The 27,748-nt window shown below is 39.3% G+C and overlaps 3 protein-coding genes across 3 annotated transcripts; all 3 read left to right on the forward strand.

Annotated features, from left to right (window-relative positions):
• Positions 1–6,061: 6,061 nt before the first annotated feature.
• LOC102607187 (auxin-induced protein AUX22-like) lies at positions 6,062–9,075 on the forward strand. Its single transcript, XM_006465374.4, has 3 exons — positions 6,062–6,575; positions 7,139–7,232; positions 8,728–9,075. Exons 1-3 carry the CDS (start codon positions 6,197–6,199, stop codon positions 8,825–8,827), a joined length of 573 nt encoding a protein of 190 aa, XP_006465437.2. The 5' UTR covers positions 6,062–6,196; the 3' UTR covers positions 8,828–9,075.
• Positions 9,076–11,022: 1,947 nt separating this feature from the next.
• LOC127898773 (uncharacterized) lies at positions 11,023–13,095 on the forward strand. The gene is made up of 2 exons (XM_052431263.1): positions 11,023–11,698; positions 11,957–13,095. Exons 1-2 carry the CDS (start codon positions 11,023–11,025, stop codon positions 13,093–13,095), a joined length of 1,815 nt encoding a protein of 604 aa, XP_052287223.1.
• A 12,439-nt stretch (positions 13,096–25,534) lies between these two features.
• LOC102606903 (auxin-responsive protein IAA1) lies at positions 25,535–26,895 on the forward strand. The gene is made up of 5 exons (XM_006465373.3): positions 25,535–25,829; positions 25,939–26,123; positions 26,224–26,335; positions 26,448–26,509; positions 26,617–26,895. Exons 1-5 carry the CDS (start codon positions 25,618–25,620, stop codon positions 26,652–26,654), a joined length of 609 nt encoding a protein of 202 aa, XP_006465436.2. The 5' UTR covers positions 25,535–25,617; the 3' UTR covers positions 26,655–26,895.
• The last annotated feature ends 853 nt before the right edge of the window (positions 26,896–27,748 follow it).

A 27,748-nucleotide genomic window follows, 5' to 3' on the forward strand; every position in this document is an offset into this window, starting at 1 on the left:
TAATTTGGGCCTTGTTAACGAGCTCATTATGGGGTTTCTTTTGGTGGGCTGTCATGTGACCCAATTTTGATTTTGGTTTGGCTCAGAGAAAATTACCCAAAATTGCGAGTCCATTACAAAAATTTAATAATGACAAATTATTAACCGTCATGCCCGGGTGTCAGGTAAAAATTATTTTTTTATGCCATCGTCAATAAGTCGATAATTATAAAAACACCAATCAAATGATCAATAAACGACAAGTTTGTAAGGTTAGGATCTATTATATCACCGTGCGTCGATATTATTTACAATCAAGATTTATCAAATTTCTAAATCATATATATTATAGCATAATTCAAGAGTTTAGCGAACATAACTTTATTTTCCAAATGGAGAGGTACACAACAATAATTAAGTCGTCGTCTTTTTTTTTTTTAACCCATTGAAAGGATTACTTAGACGTGTCATTCATTCATGTTATTTCTAAATCAAAGGTAAAAGCCTATTTAGACCCTATATTTTAATATTAGTGTCTATTTAGTCTCCGTATTTTTTAAAATACCTCGAAACATTCATGCCGTTAAAGTATTGATACCCCTACCGTTACTTTTTATTTCTTTTAGTTTACTTTTATAATATTACCCTTTTATAATAATTTTTTGTTTGAACATTAATTAAAAGAAAATAATTAAATTACCAATTTAACCTTAAAAATTATATTAATTTTTAATTGTCAAAAATTAAATTGTCAAAAATTGTATGCAAACTATCAAGTGTGCAAATGGTGATTGCAAAAAAATTAATATAATTTTTTTTAATTTTTAGGGTTAAATTGGTAATTTAATTATTTTATTTTTATTAATGTCCAAAAAAATTATTATAAAAAGGTAATATTGTAAAAATAAACCAAAAGAAATAAAAAGTAACGGTAGGGGTATCGATACTTTAACGGCAGGAATGTTTCGAGGTATTTTTAAAAATACGGGAACTAAATGGACATTAATTTTAAAATACATAGACTAAATAGACTTTTAATTAATGTCCAAACAAAAAAATTATTATAAAAGGGTAATATTGTAAAAGTAAACCAAAAGAAATAAAAAGTAACGGTAGGGGTATCAAAACTTTAACGGCAGAAATGTTTCGAGGTATTTTTAAAAATACGGAAACTAAATGAATACTAATCTTAAAATACATGGACTAAATGAATTTTTACTCTCTAAATCAATGGAACTTTTTGAAACACATTGCAAAACTTATGTCCACAACCACAAGAAAAATATCTTTGTCAACATCAAAATCTGAACCATATTCATGGCAGTCCCGGGCGTGGGGGGGTTAATGGGTATCTTGTCCACCAAAAGGGAACACAAAGCCCTTATAGATGTGTGGATGCAAGAGCTTTCACAAGCTACGACTCGGTCATATTCTGTAATGGGCACCACTATGTCTCTTGTCCATTTCAATTACATTTTCGAGAGTATGTATGCATGTTCTAAAGAATTTACAGTTAAGAGAGAGCCCGGGTAATTAAAGATTTCAATGAAGAGAAAGGAAAATGTATTGCTATTATTATTTTTACTTTGGTTAATAACTCTCTAGGAGTATGAACTTCCCTTGTGTATCACGATTTTTCTTCACATTGTTAGGACATAATGAAAAAGAACATAGTGCAATAAGTTTACTTAATTTTCCCTAATATGAATCTATATGTATCCCCGACAAAAAAAAAAAAATTCTATTTTCTGGCATTGCAACTTAATTTCTAGAGAATAATAATTGGGCTACCAGCTAGTACTGTGAGGGCATGCATCAATTATAAGCCAAATTGGAGAAAAATTGAAAAATCACTATTGAGCTACATATGATATAGCTATCAAATTATTATAGTGACCTTGAACGTTGCACCATTGATCTTTATTTCAAAACAGCTATAAGTTTTGTCCATCAAATCCACGAATTTTCTGCCAACATTATAAGAAGCCGATGATGACTTGAAGACCTCTCTGGATCTCTCTCAAAATCTCAATGTATAGAATTAAAATTTAAAGATCACACCAAATCATTTAGATGTATGATTTAAAACCTCATGACATTGAACGGAAATTTTGATCTTAATGGATTGATTTCACGAGTAAATCACATGCATGTAGGTCATGTAACATTAACACATCCAATGTGTCACACTTTAAAACCACCCGTTTCATATCTCAATCGACGGCCCAAGATCAACGAGAATAGCGGGGGAGAAGGGCCACTTGAACGTTATCGATCATGTGATCGTGTGATCATCAAAATCCCCTGGTGATTAATTGACGAGGGTTTCTGTGTATGGTGATGAAGATCAAGGTCAAGACAACGTGATCCAGAATTGTTTTGTTGGTGTTGGTGATGGTGATAAATCCAACGCGTGTGCCCTAACGTAGGACCCTAACCTGAATCTCTTTGCCTGGTCTAAAGTCTAAACCGAAGGAAACATATGCTCGGTTGAGAAGAAACACCTTCTTTACTAGCTAATAGCCAGCCATCCATTGGATTGGTATTAGTCGCTGGCTCCAGCAAAATATTATATTCTCTACGTAAAATATGTTTTATCATAGTTTAACTACATATTTATTCCAAAACTGAAAATTAAAATATCGTAAAAATGTGAGATCAACATTGAATCCAAATTTAAATTAGAATAGACAGGAACGATGTTCATGGCCTTGGATTGGAACTAATTTGGTTGGTTTTTTTTTTTTTCTTTTTTGGCGTGCGCGCATATGCTTAGAGAAAATTATCAACGGAGAAATGACATTTTGGTAGCTTATAAGTTGACAGCCCCCAATAATAGTTTTTACATTAACTTTCGTTTTTGTGTTTACGTGAAATTCCCAAAGAAAAGATAAATAAGTTTTAAAATCATAGTTGATATGGTTTTTTTTTTTTTTTTTGATCATTATTGATATGGTTTTTTTTAATACATAATAAAAGTTCTAAAATTTTATTCTAAATGTTGAGGTATTCATCAAGTAGTTAATAACTTTTTTTAAATTCTAAGAGAATTGATTACATCATCTCACCATTTGCATGATGAATATCACATCATTTAAATGACTTGCATTAATTATTCATATAGATTTGACATTGACAAAAACACTTAAATTAAGGTGGAAAAATTCTAGAATACATCAGAGTTACTATATTAGCCATACAACAAGAAAATAATGTTATGACATGTATACATTTATTTTGAAAAATCATCATGCAAGTAGTGATTATATTAAATTCAATCATATATGTCATGCATGCATCAATTGATTGTAATACATCAGAAGTATTCTAAAATTTCTCATTAAGGTGATATATTTGGGAATTTTATGGGAACCTTTTAGAGTTAGCTTTTTATATATGCTAATCAAGATTCAGTACATCACATGAGCTCGACACAAGAATTTATTTGGAACCTAACAGCTTGCAAAATTAATTCTGAGCTGTCGAGGTACCAAACATCTGAAAACCCCGATTCATTTCTGCTCAGGCCATGTCTAGCTAGCACATGCAAATATGCAATTAGTGCTTCTAGTGTCCTTGCCGTACTTTTTCTCACTTAAGTAATTCATCCTACTTTGGGGCATTTAAGTTAGAACCAACACACATGCTCATGCCATCACCAAATTGTTTCATTAATTAGCAACTCCTAATTAATTAATTTCGATATAAAAGACTCTCTTATATCCTAATATTGTTCCTAATAGTCCTATTCTATTAGCTTTTGGCAGAACTGAAGTAACAATATGTCCACTTTTTATCGCATCATTCACATGATGATCTCACATTAGCTACCATAAGTTATATTTCATTAGGAAACAACATTATATATTATTTTTGTAATTAATCTCTTACTGTATAAGCGTTTGTATAAAATCAAATTAGAGCTAGAGCTAGGGTTACAGTCTCGAGAGTGCTCCTGCGATAAATACTTTTCCCAGCTGGGGTAGCGATGCTGATTCAAAAGAGGTAATTTGGACAGCAGCACTAAAAACGCGGTTCCGAAGTCACAGGGCCCCCAACAGAGACATTGCAATTCTTGACTAGGCTGCAGGAACTTTCCGCAGGACCATTTCTTCCGTTCTTGTTTGCTATATATATTGTAAGTACCATAGTACGTTCCCATGCATCGACTTCTATACATGATCCTACTCATACATGAACAGAACATATGCGAGCATTACAAAATACCCATTTGCTTTTTATAACTCTTCACGATGCACCCATAAAGTTTACTTCTCATTATTTGTTTTACCCTTTTTCATTTAGCTAGAACCAAGGGCACACATGCATGATAACATAGACATCCAAGCATGCATTATCTGTTGCTAATGTTCATGATGAACATAGGGTAAATGCTCGTTTAATCTTTATATTTTGACTTAGGTACCTATTCAGTCGCTTATAATTTAAAAAATATCTCAAAATATCATTGTATGTAAATGTATTATATTCTCACTCTTGTTTTTGCTTTGCTTTTACAATAATACCCTTGCAATACTACCATTGACACTAATTAATTTATCTATGAGAATTTAATTAGAAAATTAATCAATAATTATTTATTAGCTAATTAACCAATAAATATTAGTATAAAAAAAACTAGCATTTTTTGTACTTGTGCAACAATCTTGCCAATACTTTATTTATAAATAAAACTTAATATCAGTCAACTTAAAGAAATATTTAATATCCTTACAATAATTTTAATAATAGTTATTTTATAAAATAATTAATTTACCAAATTAATTTTAAAAGAAAAATAATAAGAAAAAATTGTGAAAAATATTTCTGTTACTTTTAAGGCTATTTTGATAAATTATCATTTTTTTCATTAATATCCTCAAGAAGGCAAGAACACTGTTGTAAGGGTATTTTAGTGAAAGGAAAGAAAAAGTAAGGGTAGAATCAAAGGCGAAGATAAAGGTCGGCTACCCAGGCTTCAGTCGGGGTTAGCTTTTTGAAAAAAAATAATTAATTATAATTTACAAATTTACTTTATTAATATTTATTAAAAATAAAAAATAAATCTATTATTTGATAATATTTTTCTTGTTTACATTGTATTTTTATAGTTTTATGGTTAGATTTTTTACTTATGTAGTGTGCTTAATTTCATTTGTATAAAATAAATTTTTTTAGAAATAAATTTCATTTTTTTTAAAATCTAGCCCACCCAAAAAAATGATGCTATCTTCATCACTGGGTAAAATTGTAACATAATTAATAATAAAAGTGTTTTGAGATTATTTTTTTTAACATAGGAACTAAATAGACACTTGTAAAATATAGGAACTAAATAAGAATTTATTCGATGAACATATATACTAATTGATAGAAATGCGTGTGGTTGTGTTGGATTATAGGAGCAGAATTTTTCATGATCTAAACTTCTCTCGAGTGAAAATACATTTGCATAAGCATATAATTGACACAATTAGCAAATTACAACTCAACCATACATAAGCACAATACTCTAATATACCTTACACAAGATCTTTTAGGATTATTATTGTTTAAGAAAAATCAATGGAGTACGTAAACAAGAAATCATATTCCGCATGAATGGATGTCACATTCGTAAAATCAGGCATGGACATATTGTTACAGTGAATGAGCATAAGGAGCATAGTAGTGCAACCATAATGCTCGACATATATATGAATGCTTGGATAAAGGATCATGAGCAACAATAAAATGCAAGTTTACAAAACATGCTAGCCCGATATGATGGTGCTACTTGCATTGCTAGTCATTTATCTATATATATCCACAAAATAGTTAATAGCAAAGACCCCTTCAATAAGGCAAATCACATGGCCTGCTCCCAAAGATCACCAAAACAAACGGCCAGGATCAAATCCCACCAAATCATCAAGTAAACCAACAGCCCTACGATCTGTCCCATATTTCCAACTTATAGTGCCGGCCTTTAACCGGTGTTTAGAGGGAGCAAAAATAGTCCCCACGTTTTGCCTCTCATGTGACCGACCACCAATCCTTTGTTGACCTGTCATTGCCCCCACTATGTTTTCTCTTCTCTTTAACTTCTTTTAGACTCACTTTTGTGTTCAACTTTTTTTATATTACCTTAGCTAACAAGCTATATACATTGAATCAAATTGCAAGAAAAAAAAAGAAGAAAGTTCTAACCCTAGTTCATCAACAGCTGGCTATAGCAATGGAACTTGAGATAACGGAGCTGAGACTGGGGCTCCCGGGTCGCGACGGCTGCGACAGCGGTCTAAATAGTTCATCGAACAACAATAAGAATGAGAAGAAAAGGGCTTTCTCTGATATATGTGATGAGGCCAATTACGAGACTAATGGCGAGCGGAAAATTAACCCAACGAAGAGCCAAGTTGTGGGGTGGCCGCCAGTGTGTTCTTATCGGAGGAAGAACAGTTTTAACGAGAAAGATGGCGGTGAATCATCGAAAATGTACGTGAAAGTTAGCATGGATGGAGCTCCTTTTCTTCGTAAAATTGATTTGGGCATGCACCAAGGGTACCCTGATCTTGCCATGTCTTTGGAGAAGCTCTTTGGTTGTTTTGGATTAAGTAAGTACTCTCGATATTCATCTTTTTTCTTTTTTAATATCTAGGATTATATATTCAACTTTGGGAGTTGTTCAACATCTTTAGCCATGCAAAAACTATATTTAATATGCAAGATTATATTAGAAATTTCTCTCTGTCGTGTATGTTTGAAACTTATACAGAAACTTTTGTGAGGGAATAGTTGGAGATCAACTTATGCTTTAAGCTTATTGCGTGCTTTAAAAGGTAAAGGAATAATCATATTCTTTGACATACGTGCGTTACACAAATAACAGCTTTTTCGGTGTTAGTTCACAAAGGAAATACAAATATGGAAAGAAGTTTAAAGTTGATTTAGTTATGGAATTTTCTTTGAAAAGAATATTAATTAATTAAAATTGAATATATGATTGGATAACTATATGTATGGATGCCCTTGCTTGTCATGGAATTTGCGGTCAAGATTGGTAATTAATTAATGAACAAGGAGAGTGGACATGTATAAACAAGATTAATTAATGCATGAATCGAAAACATAGACAGCAACAATTATGGAAATAATTGTTTGTGACATATGCTGGCAGGTGAGGCATTGAAGGATGCAGACAGCTCTGAATTTGTTCCCATTTACGAAGACAAAGATGGAGACTGGATGTTAGCCGGAGATGTTCCATGGGAGTAAGTTTCTTCAGCCATTTAATTAATTATATATGATTATGATGATAAGTATTACAGAAAGATTAATTAGCTAGACAATTTAGTTCATAGTTGAATTGTCAACTAAATTGTTCTTAAGACTTAGCCAGTGGTTTTTAGATTCTTTTTTTTTTTTATTGGTTCCCTGAATTTAAATTCTGAGATAATTTAGGCTTCATCCACCCATCTTCTTATAAAAATAAAAAATCAAAATTGTCAACTAAACTGATGAAAGATCTGAAATAAATTAAATCTCTTGTTTATTTATGAACAACAAACTGTATCTATGTATAGTGAGTTGATATGCGTAGGATCCAACTACTGTAAATAATATTTGCAACTTTAATGAAAGATATTTGCTTTTTTGAAATCGACTTTTCAGAGATGGGGAAAAAAATTAAGCCTCAATTTTTTTAAAAAAATATTTTTCTATATTTTGGGAAATGAGATCTAAAAGATAAAAAATTTAATTTCTAAAAATTAGTCTTAATAATTTCAAAATTTTGAGGGGAGAAAAGAATTGAAATTGTTCTTCTACTTTTTTTTTTCAAAATATAAGTGTCATAAAACTATACAATTTTTCACACCGCAATATTGTGAAAATGCCAATAATTATATAGCCACAAACACATAAACTTATTTTGTACAAACTGATATGACATGATAAAATTAGTTGAATTAAATATCACATGACCTACATGATTTATTTATATTATTTAATATTTTCAGTCAACCAATAAATTAATACTAATTTATACAAAATAAATTTATATAAAAATTTATAATTGTATCATCACTCATTTTTCACACCGCAATTCTTCTTTCTATAGTAATTTACACCTCATTCGCAATTTCGCATTGATTATTTACTTATTTACGGTGGACCTCTTGGCTCTTGCTGCCGACACAAGCAAATTCCCTAATCATGAGTGTCAGTCAGATGACCATATTGCCCTCAACTCAAAGACCATGTCCTGGTCAAGCTAGAAATTATAGCTAGTGTGAATGATAATAAAGAATCTCGCCCGCATTTTTAAACTTTTGACTAAATTTCCACATGCCCTCCAATTAAAAAACATTCGGAAACATCTCCGCATTAACTTTTAACTTTATCTTGACCCGTTTACTTGACTAATCCTACTTAGCTAAATAATTAATCTTGAAACATTATTATGACCCAAACTTTAGAAGAAAAAAAATTCAGTAAGAGAGATCAAATAAATAAAATTATCACATGCACATTCAATTATCATCTGTGCTCCATAAAATAAAGCATGATTAGAATTCCTCATCATCAGATTAGAAAGTTTTGCTAAGGCTAACAGTATAGAGTTTTAATTACATTTCAAATATGACCACAAGATAATGATAGAAGTTAAACAGATACTACGTCAATATGTATAAGTAACTTCATAGTTTGTGTGAAAGGTTATGAATTGTGTTGATTGATTAAAAAAATTGCTGGTTATGGTTACAGGATGTTTGCTGAAACATGCAAGAGGCTAAGGATCATGAAGAGATCAGAAGCGAAGGGATTTGGACTCCATCCAAGAGGTGCTCAAAGAATTAGCGAGTGATCAAACGAAGATCAGAATTGAAAATTCAATTTGATCAAATGGAGAAATTTGAGAGAATTTCAATTACACAGTTTCTGTTTGATGATGTTTATTATTTATTGCATCATAATTAAGCAGACAATTCTTGCTGAAATTATAATTGTACCTCTAGCGATAACTATATAAATTGGGATAGAAACTCTTGATATATAGGAAAATTAAATTGTTTGTTATATATTTTCGATCATCGTGAATGATTTTGAGAGAATCCTGATCTTATATATTTCTGCTTAGTTTAACCACTTTTTTTTCCCAATAATTATGTATTGTTTTTCAAATTTAATTATCTGATGAATTTTCTTCAATGACATTCAATTTTTTTTCATACTAACAAATTAATAATTAATTGTTCCCTATAACATTAGAAGAGACCTTTAAAATTTGAGATTACTCTGGAGGATCAAGATAGCCCATTTGTAATGAAATCTAGAAAACTTTTCAACTTAATTCAAGACACAAAAATAAATAATTTAACCTAATTAAAAATTTAAGTTCAAATTAACGGTGGAGAACTCATTGAACAAAACCCATGTTCCCATATTCTTAAACCCGGATTTTTTTTTAATAATTTCTTTAAAAAGAACAAATTAAAAAGAACGCACATGATTAGTGGGACAACACTGAACTCAATAACTTGTTTTAGTTTCTGGTACAGAATCTAATCTGAATTCTAACTTACAAGGGATATTCCAAGTACCGACTGACAAATTTAGCATTAAATTAATCATCTCTTAATTAATTAATTAATTAATTGATGAACTCTGACATAATTATGCGTAGCTCAATCGTTATCCATTGGAGATGTGATTCTTAAGTTAAATCTTGGCGAGAGCATTCGTTATTTTAGTTTAGAATCAAACAACCTTTTTAATTTATTTTACACAATTAGTATATAAAATGTTGATGCGAGATTCCGGTTCTCCTCGTTCTACGATCAGGATCTCTGCTCGATCAACTTCGTCACGACCAGGAGGTCTCCTCGCCAGGCTTCTTCTCCAGAGGTCCCTGCGTACACAGATAAGTCAGAGTACGCCGGTTGTTTTCCCGGCGCAAACCCTCCGACGCTCAAGTCAGATATGAAGGTTCGGGAAAAGCTTGCCACAGGTCTTATGGCGTTTCTTGTGGTTTTCTCCCCTTTTCTCAAGAATGCCAACCCTTTTACCTTCGTTGGCTACCTTTTTATAGGCTTCCTCTGAATCTCAGTCTTCCGCTCTTTTCGAGACGGTATGGGACTCCAACTGCTGCGTTATGGGCAAAACATAGGATCTGGCGTGTTACGCCACGGTTCAGGGGAAAGCGTGGCTGCCATGGCTCTGTGAGACCTTGCGTGTTACGCCACGGTTCTGGGGAAAGTGTGGCTGTCATGGCTCTGTGAGATCTTGCGTGTTACGTCGCGGTTCTGGGGAAAGCGTGGCTGTTGTGCCTAGATTCTCGTGCTGGAGAGCACGTCTTGCCAACTGCCGTCGACCGGGTCTCCTCGCCTCTCGATCTCTAGCCGGAATGGCCTTATGCCTTTTATAGGAATTGGCCTCGCGGACGACAACATCGTGGACGAGCAGGATGTTTCTGCTCCTGTTCTTCCACGCGCCAGGCTTTAACGGAACACACCGGTTCGCAGAACTCCGCCATCAGATATCTGCTCGTCATTCCTGGTCCCTTCGACGCATTTGTCCCAAACAGTATCCCTCCCAAACACCGGTCCCCCAGTTTCTGGTGTTGGGTAATGTAGTGGACCAGCAGTAGAAACTCGATAGTACTCGCTCGCGTGGGTTTGGAAAAGGCTGCCAGGAGTCATGTCGCATTTAATTGCGGACGAGGTGACGTGGCAGAAATCCCCCCCTCCATTTGAATTTCAAACCGACGGTTACGAGATCCTCGGGATTCGGCGCAGTTATATGCTGGCAACCCAAGAGTCCGTCCTCATTTGGAAAGCCAAATCCTCTCGAACGGCATATTCACCATTCACTCTGTCTCCGTCTACGTCTCTGTTTCTCCGGCAAAGAAGTTCCGGCACGAAGCCCCCATCCTTGCCTTTCTCCGATTGGAGCAGTACTTCAGGTATTACTTCTCTCTCCTCGGTCTCGGATAGTTTATAGATAACTTCTTTTTTCTTTCGTTTGGGTAGTAGTTGGTGGCGTTGTGGTAGAGTTTAGGGAATGTCGAAGGGCAAAGAGAAGGTCATTGAGGTTGACGACGACGAGTTGGACTTCCCACCTAGTCTGCTCGCTGATCCCGCTTTTGATCCCGGGATCCCCTTAGAGCCCATTAGGTCTAGTGTTGGTACTAGCGCTAGGAGGATGTCTCCCCAAACAACCTCCTCGAGCGACAGTAGCGATGAAGAAGGATCTTCTGGATCGGAGAACACCTTGAGTGAGGGTCAAGGGGATGATTCTGGTGAGGCGTCCCCATCAGGAGCGCCGCGACCAGAAGGGAGGAGTAGAATAGGAGGTAGAGCCCTATCGCGGGACTACGCTATTGATTACATGACGTGCACGACCACGTTTGATGAGCTCGAGGACCTCCGGCTGAGGTATAGCATTCCTGGTGAAATACTTCTCAAGGTCCCAGGAAAGAAGGATGCTCCTAGCCGGCCTCCTAGGGGATATGTTACCCTGTACCTGGATAGCTTTAAGTACGGGCTGAGATGTCCCTTGCAACCTTACTTTGCCCGGGTACTTAGCGGGCTAAATCTATCTCCTGGTCAGCTGAACCCAAATGGTTGGAGAGTGCTCTCTGGTCTGTTCATATTGTGGGACAGATGTTGTCAAAGCGAGCCCACAATTAATGAGGTGAAGCACCTGTACCAGCTAAAGAGCAGCCCCAAAGATGCCGGTTGGTACTACTTCCAATCTAGCACCAAGACCAGGAAACCCATAACCGACCTCCCTACTGGTGGTGGTGGGAATTGGAAGAGAAAGTTCTTTTTTGCTGGGGGTCCTTGGGGTCAGGTCGCACAAATGGACGGGAAGGATTACCGGGTCCCGCCCCGTTTCACGGTCCCAGGTTGCCTGCTCGCTTCAGATGTCTTGTATCCATAATTGTCCTTGTTTTATTGGCTTGTCTCTAACCAAGTGTCTGTTTGTGTTGTAGTTTCTTGGGGTGTCCACTTCCCGCTCAAACCTGACCAGCTTAAACGGGTCGAGGCGGTACGGGCCAATTCTTGCTCGAGCCGAGAACTGTTAAGCACATACAACTTGCTCGAGTCTCGCTTGATACTTCCTGGCCATAGGATGGAGGACGCTGTGATTGGGGCCCTGACCCGAAAACGTTCTCGACCTCCAACCACGAAGGGGGACCAGAGTAAGGATGCCCCTACTGCAAAGCGGGCCAACGTCGTGCAGCAGGCCCCACCCTTGAAGATTTTACCTCCAGCCCCTGAAAAAGTTGGGGAAGCCAGTGGAGCAGCCACAGGTCCTGCTACCTCTTCTCTTCCTGTCGGGCCTCGATCTCGCTTACCCGACAGCCGAGCAGAACATCTGGTCCCTTACCTCAATGAGTTAACCAAACTCGTGAGCAAGAAGGAGCTGGAGGATTTTGACGGCCGCACCTTGGGTGAGCTGGTGGGGGCCATGCAGCATAGCGCCTTCCACCTCAGCTGCATGACCACCTATTACAAGGCTAAGGTGGGCCGCTACGACCGGAAGATGAAGGAAGATATTCAATCGGCGACGACCAGAGCTGACGTTGCCGAGAAGAAAGCAGGGGAGCTGAACCTCGAGAACCTGAAGCTGATAGAGCAAGAATCACTTGCTCAAGTAAAAGCCATTACCCTCGAGGAGGAGCTTACCAAGGTCAAGGAGGATCTGCAAAGGCAGATGGCTATGTACGCGGCTCAGCTCGAATCTCTCCGCGACTCCCACCGAGCCCAGGTCGAGAACTTGGAGAGGGAAGTCGAGAACTTAGAGAGAGGAGTCGACAACCAGTACGACCAGGGACTTCGGCATTCCTACCGTTGCATCATGGCTGTCCTCGGGAAGCGACACCCTGATCTGAAGATGGATGACCTTGCAGCTGGTGTTGCTCAGCATATGGACGAGGAGGCGGCCAAGGAAGATGCCGAGGGGTTAGAGCCGATCGTGATTGAGGAGGGTAACTCTCCTCCTCGTGCAGTCCCTGCTGATGTTGGCGAGGCGAGCACCCCCCCGGACGCAACTGGTGATACCCCCCCTGCACCCGAGGAGGTCCAGCCAACCGATGCTGCTCGGCTCACTGATCCACCATCTTTTTGATATATTTCTTCTTGTATTGTAATGAACAACGTTTATGAAATTTATCCCCTCTGTTAGCCATTAATAAAAATGTTGTTGATTACTATCTCGTGTCGTACTTATGAATTAATTTTCGTCTGAAACGCTGATCGCTTCTGTCTCGCCGTAAGACAGGCTTTGAGACTTGGTGAGGCCTTTGCGTGCCGTAGAAAACTTTCCGAATGCCTTGGAGTCTGCTCGCCTTCTCGCGAACGAGCAGATCCTGGCATGCTGGGCTTTTGTCTGGCCCTAAGACAGGCTTTGAGACTTTGTCGAGCCTTTGCATGCCTTGGGAATCTTCTTCAAACGATTTGGATTCTGCTGCCTTCTCGTGGCCGAGCAGATCCTGGCATGCTTGGCTTCTGTCTCGCCATAAGACAGGCTCTGAGACTTGACGAGCCTTTGCATGCCTTAGTATTTTTTTCAAACGATTTGGATTCTGCTGCCTCCTCGTGGCCGAGCAGATCCTGGCATGCTTGGCTTCTGTCTCGCCATAAGACAGGCTCTGAGACTTGGCGAGCCTTTGCATGCCTTAGGATTTTCTTCAAACGATTCGGATTCTGCTGCCTTCTCGTGGCCGAGCAGATCCTGGCATGCTTGGCTTCTGTCTCGCCATAAGACAGGCTCTGAGACTTGGCGAGCCTTTGCATGCCTTAGGATTTTCTTCAAACGATTTGGATTCTGCTGCCTTCTCGTGGCCGAGCAGATCCTGGCATGCTTGGCTTCTGTCTCGCCATAAGACAGGCTCTGAGACTTGGCGAGCCTTTGCATGCCTTAGGATTTTCTTCAAACGATTCGGATTCTGCTGCCTTCTCGTGGCCGAGCAGATCCTGGCATGCTTGGCTTCTGTCTCGCCATAAGACAGGCTCTGAGACTTTGTCGAGCCTTTGCATGCCTTGGGAATCTTCTTCAAACGATTTGGATTCTGCTGCCTTCTCGTGGCCGAGCAGATCCTGGCATGCTTGGCTTCTGTCTCGCCATAAGACAGGCTCTGAGACTTGACGAGCCTTTGCATGCCTTAGGATTTTTTTCGGTTTCAAGCGAATAAAATTCGTCGACGTTACATTAATGGCAGGATTTGACTTATATGAAATTGTTCGGACATAAAACATAAAAATAAAAGATAAACAGCATGAGCAGAAATTGCTTTAAAATGTGAGCAAGTCTTACTGGAAGTATTTTCGGAGGTGTGCTGCGTTCCATGGGCGTTTCACTTCGTGGCCGTCCGCGCGAACCAGCTTGTAAGCTCCGGGCCCCGCTATCTGCTTGACTCTATACGGCCCTTCCCAATTCGGTCCCAGCACTCCTTGAGTCGAATCTTTGGTGCTCTGATTCACTCTTCTCAGTACCCAGTCTCCGACCCTGAATTGCCGTATGTTCACCTTCTGGTTATAATACCGAGCAACCCTCTGTTGGTAAGTGACTGATCGCTCGGCTGCTTGTTCCCTCATCTCCATTAGCAGATCAAGATTCAAACATATCTGCTCGTCGTTCTCCTGTTCATTGAAATGATCTGTCCGGTGTGTGGTCGTTCCTACCTCAGCCGGCACGACCGCTTCATGTCCGAAAGCCAAAGCGAACGGTGTCTCCCCCGTTGCGGTTTTGTGGGTTGTTCTGTATGCCCATAGCACACCTGACAGCTCGTTAACCCACGCACCCTTTTTTGCTCCGAGCCTGGTTTTCAGAAGCCTCTTGACTGTCTTGTTGGCTGCTTCTACTTGTCCATTCGATTGAGGGTGAGCAGGCGAGCAATACTTCAGCTCTATCCCGAGGTTCTGGCAGAAATCCCTGAAGCTGTGATTATCGAACTGCCTGCCATTATTCGTTACCAAGGCATATGGGATCCCGTATCGACAGACCAGGTTTCTCCACACGAAGTCTGTTGTTTTCTTCTCTGTGATCCTGCTAAGGGCTTCTACCTCTATCCACTTCGTGAAGTAATCTATAGCGACTATTGCATGTGTTGCTGCTCCTCGTCCCTTTGGCAATGGGCCGATCAGATCAATTCCCCATTGAGCGAATGGCCAAAGGGAGGCCATGGAGGTGAGCTTCTCTGGTGGTTGGTTGGAGAAATTTGCAAAACTCTGGCAGCTTGCACAGCTCCTGGTCTTCCTTTGCGCATCCTGGTGCATCGTCGGCCAGAAATATCCCTGCCTTAGAACCTTGTGGGCCAGGGACCTCCCGCCAGAATGATTTCCGCAAATTCCTTCATGTACTTCCCTCAGCACGTAATCCGCGTCGTCATCGTCCAAACACCGAAGGAACGGTAATGTATATCCTCGCCGATACAGTACCCCATCGATCATCGTGTATCTCGAGGCCTGAGCTCTAATCTTCCGAGCCCGTAGCTTATCTGGCGGTAAGACCCCGTCTCTAAGGTATGAAACTATCGGGTCCCTCCACGAGCTTTTTTGTTCTATCCGCAACACCCCCAAATTTTGCTCGATACTCGGGCGAGACTTCACTTCTAGGGGGACCGACTTTGGCATTTTTGGGTCGGCTACGGCTGCCATCCTAGCCAAAATGTCTGCTCGACTATTCTGCTCCCTGGGGATTTGTATCACCTCCACTGCTTCGAACTTCCCCATCATCTGCCTGACTATCCTTAGGTACTGTTCCATCTTCTCCTCTCTTGGTTGGAATCTTTCACTGACATGATTCGCAACCAGCTGGGAATCGGTTCTGATCTTAACTCTATCCGCTTTCACGGCCCTAGCCAATTCCAGCCCTGCTATCAAGGCTTCATATTCTGCCTGGTTATTTGTGGCTGCAAATTCCAACTTTACAGCATAAGAGATCTCCTCCCCCTCTGGGCCTTCCAGGACAATCCCTGCTCCTGAACCCCGCTCTCCTGATGACCCATCCACAGATATCTGCCATACTTGAGTTTCGTCGTTGCCTATATCTGCATCTTGCTGATCCAAGCATACTTCGGGCTCCGCGAACTCAGCTACGAAATCGGCCATTGCCTGGGCCTTTATCGCCGCGCGGGGTTTATAGTCTATGTCGAATTCGCTCAGCTCTACAGTCCATTTGACGAGCCGACCAGAGGCATCTGGCTTGTGCAGAATTTGACGCAATGGCTGGTTGGTTATTACCGAGACCGGGAATGCTTGAAAGTACGGCCTCAACTTCCGAGCAGCAACCACAAGGGCCAGTGCCCATTTCTCCATCGTTGGGTATCTGGTCTCAGCGTCGAGCAGGGCCTTGCTGGTGTAGTATATCGGATACTGAATTCCTTCTTCCTCTCTCACTATAACGGAACTGGCGGCCCGATCAGATACCGCCAAATACAGATTCAACTTGTCCCCATCCCTCGGTGTGGACAGTAGCGGAGCTTGCTGCAAGTAATGCTTCAAGTTCCGGAAGGCTTCCTCGCATTCTGGGGTCCATTCCGTTTTCTTTCCCCTCCTTATCACTTGAAAGAATGGCTGACACTTATCTGTAGCCTTGGATATGAATCTGCTCAACGCCGCCAACCTCCCCGTGAGGCTCTGCATCTCCTTCAGGTTTCGAGGAGACGTCATTTGCACAATCGCCTGGATCTTCTCGGGATTTGCTTCAATCCCCCTATGGCTCACCATGAATCCCAGGAATTTCCCTGACTCGACCCCAAAAGCACACTTCTCCGGGTTGAGCTTCATCTTATACTTCCTCAAAAGCTCGAACGTCTCCTCGAGATGTCTGACATGTTCCTTCGGGATTTTGGACTTGGTGATCATGTCGTCCACGTACACCTCCATGGTTTTCCCGATCAAGGGCTTAAAGACTTTATTCACCAGCCTTTGATAGGTGGCCCCAGCATTCTTGAGACCGAATGGCATCACCCTGTAACAGAACAGACCTTGGTTAGTGATGAAAGCCGTGCTCTCCTCATCCGGCTCGTACATGGGGATCTGGTTGTATCCCGAGAATGCGTCCATGAAGCTAAGCAGACCATGTCCAGCCGTTGAATCTACTAGCTGATCGATCTTTGGTAAAGGGAAGCTGTCTTTTGGGCACGCCTTATTGAGGTCTGTGAAATCCACACACAACCTCCACTTGCCGTTTGCCTTCTTTACCAACACCACATTTGATATCCACTCTGGGTAATTGACTTCCCGAATGAACCCTGCTCTCAGAAGCTTCTCCACCTCATCATTTACAGCCTCATACCTCTCCTGGTTGAAGCACCTCCTCTTCTGCCTTACTGCCCGAGCACCTTTCTTTATTGCCAGCCTATGACATGCTACCTCTGGGTCAATCCCTGGCATGTCCTCATGTGTCCAGGCAAACACGTCGGCATGAGCCTGTAAGCATTTCACCAACTCCTGCTTTTGCTCTCCCTCAAGTCTCGACCCGATTCTGATCGTCTTTCCCGGGTTCTCTGGTCCCATGCTTACTGTTTCCAGATCCTCTACGGGTTCTTGTCTGCCAGTCTTGTTTTCCACTCGGGTATCGAGGGATGTTATCTGCATCGCCTCCCTTGCTGCCGAGGAGTAGCAGCTTCTTGCGATCCTCTGGTCTCCTCGTACCACTCCGACTACCCCATTCACCCGGTACTTCAGAGCCAGATAATGGTTGGACAGCACCGCTTTGCTCATCCTTAAAAATGGCCGACCTAGGATCATCTAGTAAGGACCTTCCTCGTCCACTACGACGAAGTCCAGTATCATTGTTCTTTCTGTCGGGGGGCTCCCGATTGTGATAGGCAGTTCGACCACGCCCAGAGGGACCAGCTTCCCTCCTCCGAACCCCTTCAAGGAGGTGTTGGTGTATTCCAACTTCCGGTCGGCTATTCCCATCTCTTCCAAAGTTGATTTAAATAGCACATCAACTGAGCTCCCCGTATCAACCAGTATCCGGTCAAACTTCTTGCTAGCGATCGTAGCCTTGATGACTAAAGCGTCCTCGTGGGGGTATAGAATCCCTTCCTCATCCTCATCCGTCCACATGATTGGCACTTGCCTGACCCTTGCTCGTTTGGCTGTTGGGGTGTTGAAGAGTATCTCTTTACTGGTCATGGAGTATCTGGCATAATTTTTTCTCGATCTGTTCGAATCTCCGGCCAACGTTGGGCCCCCAGCTATCACCCTCGCTGCGGGCGGCTCGCGTCTCAAGATTCCATCACTCTGCTCCCCTTCATCCGTTGTGGCCACCATCGGGAAAGTCCCATCCATAAACTCGTCCAGGTACCGATTTCTCACCAAATCTTCGACCTGGGTCTTGAGATCTCTACACTCTGCTGTGGTATGGCCATGGGTGCCATGGAACTTACAATAACGTCCTCTATCCCTCCTGTTGGGTAGCTTTGTTATTGGTGTAGGGAGGTGCAGCAGCCCTCGACCCTTTATGGCCTCGTACACCTCATCCAGGGGCATCTTCAAGGGAGTGTACCGCCCATAGTCCTGGTTCTGGTCGACCAGATGCACTGCTCTTTCTCTGTTTGCCCCACTGTGAGTTGGGGGCGGTGGGAGTGCTTCTGGTCTGCTCGTCCTGCTACCGTGGGAATGTTGATGAAGATCGCCGGATGCCGGATCATGTCTTCTCCAAGGCTCCCTAGCTGGGGAACGAGGAGGTGGCGCCCTGCTGCGCTGATACTGTGGCGGCCTCTGATGAGGCTGGTAAGCAATTACCCTACCTCCTGCTCCACTACCGGAGATCTGGTGGTCCCTCCTCCTGATCGGCCCATTAGTTGGTAATGCTTTCTTCTCTTTCCTCCCTAACCCTTCCAACTGGTCTGTCTTGATCCGTGCAGCCTTCTCCTCCTCAATCTCGATGTCTCTTTTAGCCTGTTCGTATGCGGCTGCATACGTTTGAATAGCTGGGCTTCTCAAATTGTACCACAGCCTTCCTATCTTCACCCCTTCTTTCAGTCCCCTTAACGCCTGAGGGTGGTTGAAGGCTCCCAAGTCGAGGACAGCCCGATGAAACCTCTTGATGAATTCCCGAAGGGTTTCTTGCTCCCCCTATTTCATGCTCTTCAGCTCCATCATGTCATCTTCCGGTGACATTGCCCCACTAAACTGCTCTGCGAATTCCTGGCACATCTGCTCGAAGGTTTTTATGCTGCCCCGAGGAAGTTTCCTGTACCATTCTCGTGCACGTCCCTCAAGGGATAGTGGGAACACCCTGCACCTTTGGGATGGAGATAATCCCTGGACCCCCGTTATGTCGTTGAAGCGCTCTATGTGCACCAGCGGGTCAGTTCTTCCCGAGTATCTGAGGTCGGGGAGGCGGAAATCTCTCGGAATAACTGCCCTCATGATCTCTGCTGCGAGCGGTGATTCTCCGTCCAGCATTATCCTCCAACCAGGGGCTCTGTTCCTCCCTTGCATGTCGTCAATTATTTGCGCTAGCCTTCGCACTTCCTCCTCCAGCTGTCCTGCGCGACCAGGGTCGCGCGCTGCAGCTTGATCCCGCTCTCGCTCTACATCATGTAAGTGTTGCCTCAGTTCTGTTTCCTCTGCATTCACCACCCCGTCGCCCCCGTCACAAGTCTGTCTTACTGGGGACTGCTCTCTTTCTCTATGAAATTCTCCCCGCAGAGGTACGTTACCTCTCTCACCACCAAATCTCCCAGCGGTTTGACTTCTCTCCGCACTATCGGTACCTGGTGCCGCTCCACCGCCTCTCACCCTTCCCTCTTGGGTTACCCTTCGCTCGTTCCGCAGCTCATGCAGGATGGTTGTCAAGGTTTCCATCTGCTTTTCCATTCGCTCCATCCGGTCGAACATGACTTTTTCCCGTGCTTCGCTGATTACCTCCCTCAGCGTCACGGAATCGTTAAGCCTTATGTCACCCCCTTGTGCGCTACTTCCTCCTATCTCCATTGCCTTTCGCTTACTCCACCCCTCTTCTTGCTATCGACAGAAGCTTTTTGCTCTGGATCCCCACAGACGGCGCCAAAATGTTGATGCGAGATTCCGGTTCTCCTCGTTCTACGATCAGGATCTCTGCTCGATCAACTTCGTCACGACCAGGAGGTCTCCTCGCCAGGCTTCTTCTCCAGAGGTCCCTGCGTACACAGATAAGTCAGAGTACGCCGGTTGTTTTCCCGGCGCAAACCCTCCGACGCTCAAGTCAGATATGAAGGTTCGGGAAAAGCTTGCCACAGGTCTTATGGCGTTTCTTGTGGTTTTCTCCCCTTTTCTCAAGAATGCCAACCCTTTTACCTTCGTTGACTACCTTTTTATAGGCTTCCTCTGAATCTCAGTCTTCCGCTCTTTTCGAGACGGTATGGGACTCCAACTGCTGCGTTATGGGCAAAACATGGGATCTGGCGTGTTACGCCACGGTTCAGGGGAAAGCGTGGCTGCCATGGCTCTGTGAGACCTTGCGTGTTACGCCACGGTTCTGGGGAAAGTGTGGCTGTTATGGCTCTGTGAGATCTTGCGTGTTACGTCGCGGTTCTGGGGAAAGCGTGGCTGTTGTGCCTAGATTCTCGTGCTGGAGAGCACGTCTTGCCAACTGCCGTCGACCGGGTCTCCTCGCCTCTCGATCTCTAGCCGGAATGGCCTTATGCCTTTTATAGGAATTGGCCTCGCGGACGACAACATCGTGGACGAGCAGGATGTTTCTGCTCCTGTTCTTCCACGCGCCAGGCTTTAACGGAACACACCAGTTCGCAGAACTCCGCCATCAGATATCTGCTCGTCATTCCTGGTCCCTTCGACGCATTTGTCCCAAACAGTATCCCTCCCAAACATAAAACATTAGACGATTTAGATCAGTACGTAATGCGTATATTATGTATATAGTTCACATTGTAACACATATATATGCAATAAAATATATGCATGTAACATTGTTTTAGTTAATCCAGATTCGTTAGGTTTAATTGTGGATTGATTAGTGGGTTTTAATTCAAAACCAATCTTTCTCCATTATTTATGCAATCTGCAATGTTTAGAAATATGTGAAGCCAATGAATGTCTCTCTCTTTGCAGCGAACTTAGTTTTGCTACGACTGATTATAAAATGGTCAGTGGTTTTAATTTGTTAATACAATTTATAGATTCACCACAGACAGCAGTTCGTTGCATGAGGTCCAATTAGCTATTTTTATTTGGCGAAGTGGGGTGCAAGAGATAGTGATAACTTGTGTGATTCTTTTTCAGAAAAGTCTATGACTAATGGGAAAAACCAAAATAATAATAATAATTTATTTTCTAATTAAACTTTAGCAGTGCTATGCTTAAAGTGTATCGTGTACTCCAGGTATTTAAATTGGTTACGGATAAAATTTTAAGTAAAAATTTATCTTCAAATGATTGAAAAGAAATCTCCCTCAGTAAGGTGATATTTGTTTGTTCGTCTAAAATCTGAATAAACCTGAATTAGTTTAAATTCTGAATAAAATGAATGTCTGAATCTGAATGATATATTTTAAATTTTAATCGGTTAAATTATTAAGTCCGTTTGTTTTTTTTTTCAACTTAATGAAAAATTATTAGTATATGCTAATTTAAAACATAAAGGGTTGTATTCAAGTGAACATGATTTATATTGTGATATTATATTATCTTATTTAAATTATTTGAGATGTTTGATATTTATTTAATATTTATAATTTGTAAGAAAACAAATGTAAAATTTTCAAATTTTTTAATTTAAAAAATAAACAACTTAATATCATTAACTCAAAAAAACAAACACCTCCTAAAGTTGTATTATAGTTCATTTAAAGTTTTTTTTTTCTTTTACAATGTCCACAATTTTTTTTTTTAAAGTGCTATCCCAAGCACTTTTTGAAATTATTTTTATTTACAAAGTCTAAAGTTTTTCTTCTGTGAACAAAACTACCTTTTAAGCAACAGTTTTTCAACTCAATTATGTCAAGACAACTTGTGGGCAGAAACCACCGATTTTTCAACAAAATATAGAACGTGGAAACATAGAAATTATGTAGTGGGAAAATTAGAGAGAATCTTATCAGACAAGAGTGAAGAAATTAAACAAAAGCGAAACACAATACCAAAAGCACTTCCGGGCCAAAAAGGGAAAATGCTTTGCTTAACTAGAAGGCCGACCATACAAAATATTTAATCAACATTTATATTAACTCTTGTGAGATGCTTTTCTTTCATAAACAAAGTTATTTGAAAATTAGAAAATTACTCCGGCCTTCTCTTATTTTCAAAATTTTATATCAATTTAAAAAAAAAAAATTATGTGCATAGAGTGCTCATCAAGTATGTCATTGCGTGCGTGTCAAATTATTATTATTATAATTGTGGAGAGCTATGAATATATATATATCTAAACGTGTTAAAATAACAACCTGGCTTACCTTGCCCTAAATGTAAAAAGCTTGAAAATGAACCTAAAAGTTAAGGTCTAGTCAGTGGTCACAATGGTGGCTTAGCTATATGGAGAAATGATGTGACCTAATGTCAAAAGAGCCAGCAGTTTAGTTGCTTTGTATGAAAAGAGAGAATGGCTCAGAAAAAATTAGAAAATTGCCATGTTTGATCAAAGTATGAAATTTTACATGTTTAGGGTGAGACATTAAATATTCGTCAACTTTGTGTTCAGAGAGTGGGTAGTCTTAAACGGTTGAACGCACATAATATTGGTGACTGTATTTCTTATCGTGTTTACACTTTTAAGGCTAATTATAAACACCAATTAGGTACTCGAATTGACCCATTTTTATGATCATCTAGTAGGGATATGTATGGTATGGTAGTTTTAAATAATCTCTTATTGAGTTACACTAATTAAACAATAGAAATTAAATTGCAGAAACTCTCACCAAATAATGACTCATTAAATAAAATTATATTATTTATTTAATATCTAACTTCGTTGACACAATCATAATCATACATAGACAAAAACGGATTAATTTTGTGTGATCAACAATTTAAATTGTGTTGTGACTAAATTAAAAATCAAATTTGTTTCTGTTATTTTGAGTGTGACTATTAACATGATTCTTGGGTACAACTGAATAAGAAATTAAATAAAAAGACCATGGGTATATTTTGTCAACAAATGGACTTTTTTTCTTTCTTTCTTTCATCTTGCCTAATGATATTAAGGAATCCACTGATTTATGTACTTCTTCTTTTGTTATAATGTGAGCGGCATAATGATGAAATTGGTTTTGACAATGAATAATCTTGTTAATATATATACAATTAATCATGAGCATGTTGAAGAGAGGTTGGAGCACTTGATCAATTTTTTTTTTAATTTTCTTTCTTGAGTCTATTATTTCAAACTAAGCTAGAGAATTTCCAATTTTTTTTTTTGAAAAAAAAAAAGAGAAATCATTAGGTTACCCTCCATTACTCAAAAAAATAAAGAAAAGATTGGACAATTGATTCTTAAAGCAGACAAGAATATTTTATAAGATTTAGATGCATATGGCCAAATAATGAAATATATCTGGCTTCTCTATCTAATGATGTTGGGTTTTTATTGCCTTTTTTCCTCCCATACCCTTTGTTGGGGTGGGTAAGATATACACAATGATTCCGTTATTTAAAATATAGGAAACACAATGTATTTCTCTCCATGATACAAAAAATAAACCAAGCTATACACTTTATGATAGAAAAATAAAATAAAATAAGATAAATCTTTGGTTAATCATATAATAAGCAATTGACCATAATGCACTTCAACCTTTATTTTCCTTCCTAACTTGAAAATTAATGTTCTTTTCTTGTTGGGCTTTTGTTGGTCAAGTAAACGTGTGCGCCTAATTTTTGAGCAACAAACTATTACTTAGTTCGTGCTTAAATCCGATGCTTATGATGATGAATCATAATTAGCCTTTAATTTAGGGGTGTAGACGAAAAATAACCCCAAAGGATTTTTTTATTTTTTTAACCTTGGATCGACGGTTTTGTGTCTGCAAAGCCGCGGGCGGAGGCAGACACGTGTCGGTGGTATACAAATTCTCCTGGTGACAATAGCGGAAAAAAGTTTTTTTTTTTAAATTTTTTTATCTAAAAAAAATAGTTTCCGACAAAGAAACATGATCACATGGGTGCGTGGTGGGTCCCAGCAACTGATTTTCTTAAGTTTTGCTGGTGGTCACATATAAGTTGACTTGTACTTTCAGAGCGCAACACGTTTACACTTGTGGGTCCCCAGACTTTTTTATCATGTACCTTCAATACACGGGATCACTGGCCATTGGGGGGTTTTTGATTCGGTGTTTCTGACTGTACAGATCACGTGTATACTTGTGGGCCTCTTTTATGATCAATTGGATTTCAATTTTTCTTGCTTTTCAGATTTTTTTTTCAAAATAAAATAATTGTTTCTTTTTCTTCTATAAAAGGATTATGGATTAATTATGTGACTTAGACTACATTTTTTCAATTTCAATAAACAAACCTTGCATGGTATGATAACATGGTTTAATTTTTTTGAGTAGCATAATAGCTACAAATTGTTATATAAATTATTTTTATATAAATTGGTGTGATATTATATAATTAGTTGAATAAAAATAAATATATACACTAAGTAATGTCTTCATTCAACCACTCATATGATGCCACAAATAATTTGTGATTATATCATTATTCTAATATTTTTAACATAAAATTATGAGGATTATAAAAAATAATACTTTAAAAATGACAATTTATTTATAATAACTTACTTTTTCAATTCTCAATATTTTTTAGTCTCTTTATTGAATTTTTACCTAAATTAAGGGTGTGTTTGAAATTAAAATCAGGCAAATATAACTTTTAAACTACAGTATTAAAGTATTTGGTAAACACTAACTGCTGTAGTTTAAAAATTATATTGATATAATTTTTCATTTGTATGATAAAAAAATATTATATCTTTAATAAGTTTGTCAAAAATATTATTTAAAATTTATATTTACTACTTATTATTAATTTTTATTTTATAATTATAATTTTTTTTACAGTAGCTATAGTTTAAAAGTTACAACACCTCAATTTCAAATAAGATCTGAATAATTTTTGGTGATTTTCATTTTGAAAAAGAAAAGAAAAGAAAAAAAAAATTCTTATGATTACAAACAGAAGAAATTAGTGAACATAACGACAGACAGCGGAGAATGAAATCAAATCAAAACCTTTTATTTCTGCTGGGATCTTGGGGTCCACAATAATCAATTATTGTCCAATTGTCCACACGCAATAATAACCCATCAACACAATAAGAAAATGTATATAACAGAATATTAGATTTTCCATTAAATTAAATTTGGGGGAAAAAAAAAACCCTCAAAGTCATGAAAACGACCGGCTCAGACCGACCAGCCAACGGGGCCCCGAACTTTACGGCACTCAAAATCACACGCTCACGTACGGTTACCTACATGGACAAATCATAACCGCTCTCTTAAGGACACGTGTTGAATCGGGAGTGGTTACGTAATTTTGCCGGCCACATACTCATTTTCTTCCCCGCCCTTTATATATACCCTTCCCATTTCACAATAAGCAACATGCAATTTTGTCACATAATTTTGTTAACACACTTCTCCACATAGCAAAGCAAAATTTGGCAACCTTAGAGAAAATGACACCGGAAAAAGTTAATCATTTGCCGGAATCCGACACGAAGCTCACGTTAGGCTTACCCGGCGGCGGCGGCGAGTGTCACCGGACGAAAGCCGGCACGAAGCGTGGCTTCTTAGAGACCGTTGATCTAAACCTCATGAGCTCAAGCAACGATAACAAACATTGCGAAGAGAACGATGCAATGGCCTCGACTACAACCCCAGCAACCAAGTAAGAAATTAAAATAAAATCTTTATTTTTTATGCATGTTAGGTCCTGATGTGAGCGGGATTCGCACCCAGATGATTTTATATCGGCCTAAAATTGTATGTTTTGATAGGGCACAAGTGGTGGGGTGGCCGCCGGTGAGAGCATATCGGAAAAATGCTATGAAGGGCAGCTGCAAATTTGTAAAGGTGGCAGTTGAAGGAGCTCCATATCTAAGAAAAGTTGACCTTGAGATATACCATAGTTATCAAGAACTCTTGAGTGCTTTAGAGGATATGTTCTCATTCTTGACTATAAGTAAGTTTTGTAAATACTTTTTTTTTTTTAATTTTTTAAACAAAGAAAAATTATGTTGTGAACTTAATTTATTTATTTAATTATTTATTTTTGGTTATAGGGAACCACGTAAATGAGAGAAAGATTATAGATAATGTAAATGGAGTTGAATATGTACCTACTTATGAAGACAAAGATGGAGATTGGATGTTAGTTGGAGATGTGCCATGGAAGTAAGTTTAATTTGAGATTATCCTTTAAAGATTCAATTCAATCGCTTCATATATATATATATATATTGATAAACTCATATATTAATCTGTTGGTAATCTTTCGCTTTTACAGAATGTTTGTTGAATCTTGCAAGCGAGTAAGGTTGATGAAAAGCTCAGAAGCAATTGGGTTAGGTAATTAAAAATCTTCAATTTGATTTATTTCCCCTGTTAAGATAAAAAAATAAAAATTCTTGGGTGATTGATTTTTTATTTTTTATTTTTCCCTTTTTGTGACACAGCTCCAAGAACACCTGCAAAAAATTCAAGCAAGAGTTGAAGAATGAATAACAGAATAAGGGCCTTATTGTATAAGGAGGCATTCCTGGAGTGACAATTAATGGCTGTACAGAGGCTTTTGATTGATTTGAATTTTAGTACACACCACTGTGTTTTCTTAGGAGAGTTTTGACGATCAGATTTTGATCAGTTGATATTAGAGAAATAAGAGAGCCCTGCTGCCTGTAATTATATATCATATATTATCAGAAGTTACATACAGTATTATTGATTGTTTCTCAGTTTCTGGGAATTTTTCTTTTAATTATTATTATTATTATTATTATTTGATTATTATTGATTGCCTTTTATGTTATACGTCAACGCAAGCACTTGCAAAGCTCAATCAATATGATTCATACAAGATTTGGGTATTTGATTCATTCGAAATCCTAAAGAATGTGGATCATGAACTGCACTGAAATGAATTTCACAAGTCTTTTAAAGCTAAGAAGAAATTCATCTTCGAACAAGACACTGGCAAGTGTTCGGTTTCCTATGAAAAACAGAATCACTGAAAAAGAAGAACTCGCTTAACCAAATGAACAACCGTTGACATGATTGCAGTGAAATTATAACTATGATTCATACGTGCATGCTGTGACATACATTGGCACATGTTCTGTCTCGTTAAAAAACGAATGAAAAATTCTGCTTCAGATGATTGATAAGATTCAGTTGATTACCTGTTTGATGGTATTTTGAGCCAAAATGTTAACAGACCGACCCTTTTTTCTTGTAAAAGATTGTGTTTGGCTTACCAGAAAATTTGATGGAACACGGAAGGAAAATAAATGCAGTTCTCAGATGCAATAGGTTTTTGACAAAGTAAAACCATTAAGAATTTGATTCAGTTTGGCCGGTCATTAGTGGGAGGATCAGTCGAGTTATTTGTTACATAAATGAAAGATTTGGTTGATGATTAGTACACGTAATATGTGCTCAATGTAATTATGCACCTGATTTAAGCCTCGGGAGAACTGCAAGTTTGTAGACAGCAGAGAAGTTGTTTGAATATTGGCAGCCGATTTAGAAGCACACTTTCTTTTACAGGCACATGCTGCATTCTTTTACTATTCTTTGTTTCAACATCTT

Source organism: Citrus sinensis, chromosome 7 (assembly GCF_022201045.2).
Source record: "Citrus sinensis cultivar Valencia sweet orange chromosome 7, DVS_A1.0, whole genome shotgun sequence".
Taxonomy (NCBI): Eukaryota; Viridiplantae; Streptophyta; class Magnoliopsida; order Sapindales; family Rutaceae; genus Citrus; species Citrus sinensis.

Coding starts and splice junctions, on each gene's coding strand:
- LOC102607187 (XM_006465374.4), top strand. CDS start 6,197: ATGGAACTTGAGATAACGGAGCTGAGACTGGGGCTCCCGGGTCGCGAC. Junction 6,576..7,138: donor CTTTGGTTGTTTTGGATTAA/GTAAGTACTCTC, acceptor ATATGCTGGCAG/GTGAGGCATTGAAGGATGCA. Junction 7,233..8,727: donor GCCGGAGATGTTCCATGGGA/GTAAGTTTCTTC, acceptor TTATGGTTACAG/GATGTTTGCTGAAACATGCA.
- LOC127898773 (XM_052431263.1), top strand. CDS start 11,023: ATGTCGAAGGGCAAAGAGAAGGTCATTGAGGTTGACGACGACGAGTTG. Junction 11,699..11,956: donor GAGCAGCCCCAAAGATGCCG/GTTGGTACTACT, acceptor TTTGTGTTGTAG/TTTCTTGGGGTGTCCACTTC.
- LOC102606903 (XM_006465373.3), top strand. CDS start 25,618: ATGACACCGGAAAAAGTTAATCATTTGCCGGAATCCGACACGAAGCTC. Junction 26,124..26,223: donor GTTCTCATTCTTGACTATAA/GTAAGTTTTGTA, acceptor TTTTGGTTATAG/GGAACCACGTAAATGAGAGA. Junction 26,510..26,616: donor CTCAGAAGCAATTGGGTTAG/GTAATTAAAAAT, acceptor TTTGTGACACAG/CTCCAAGAACACCTGCAAAA.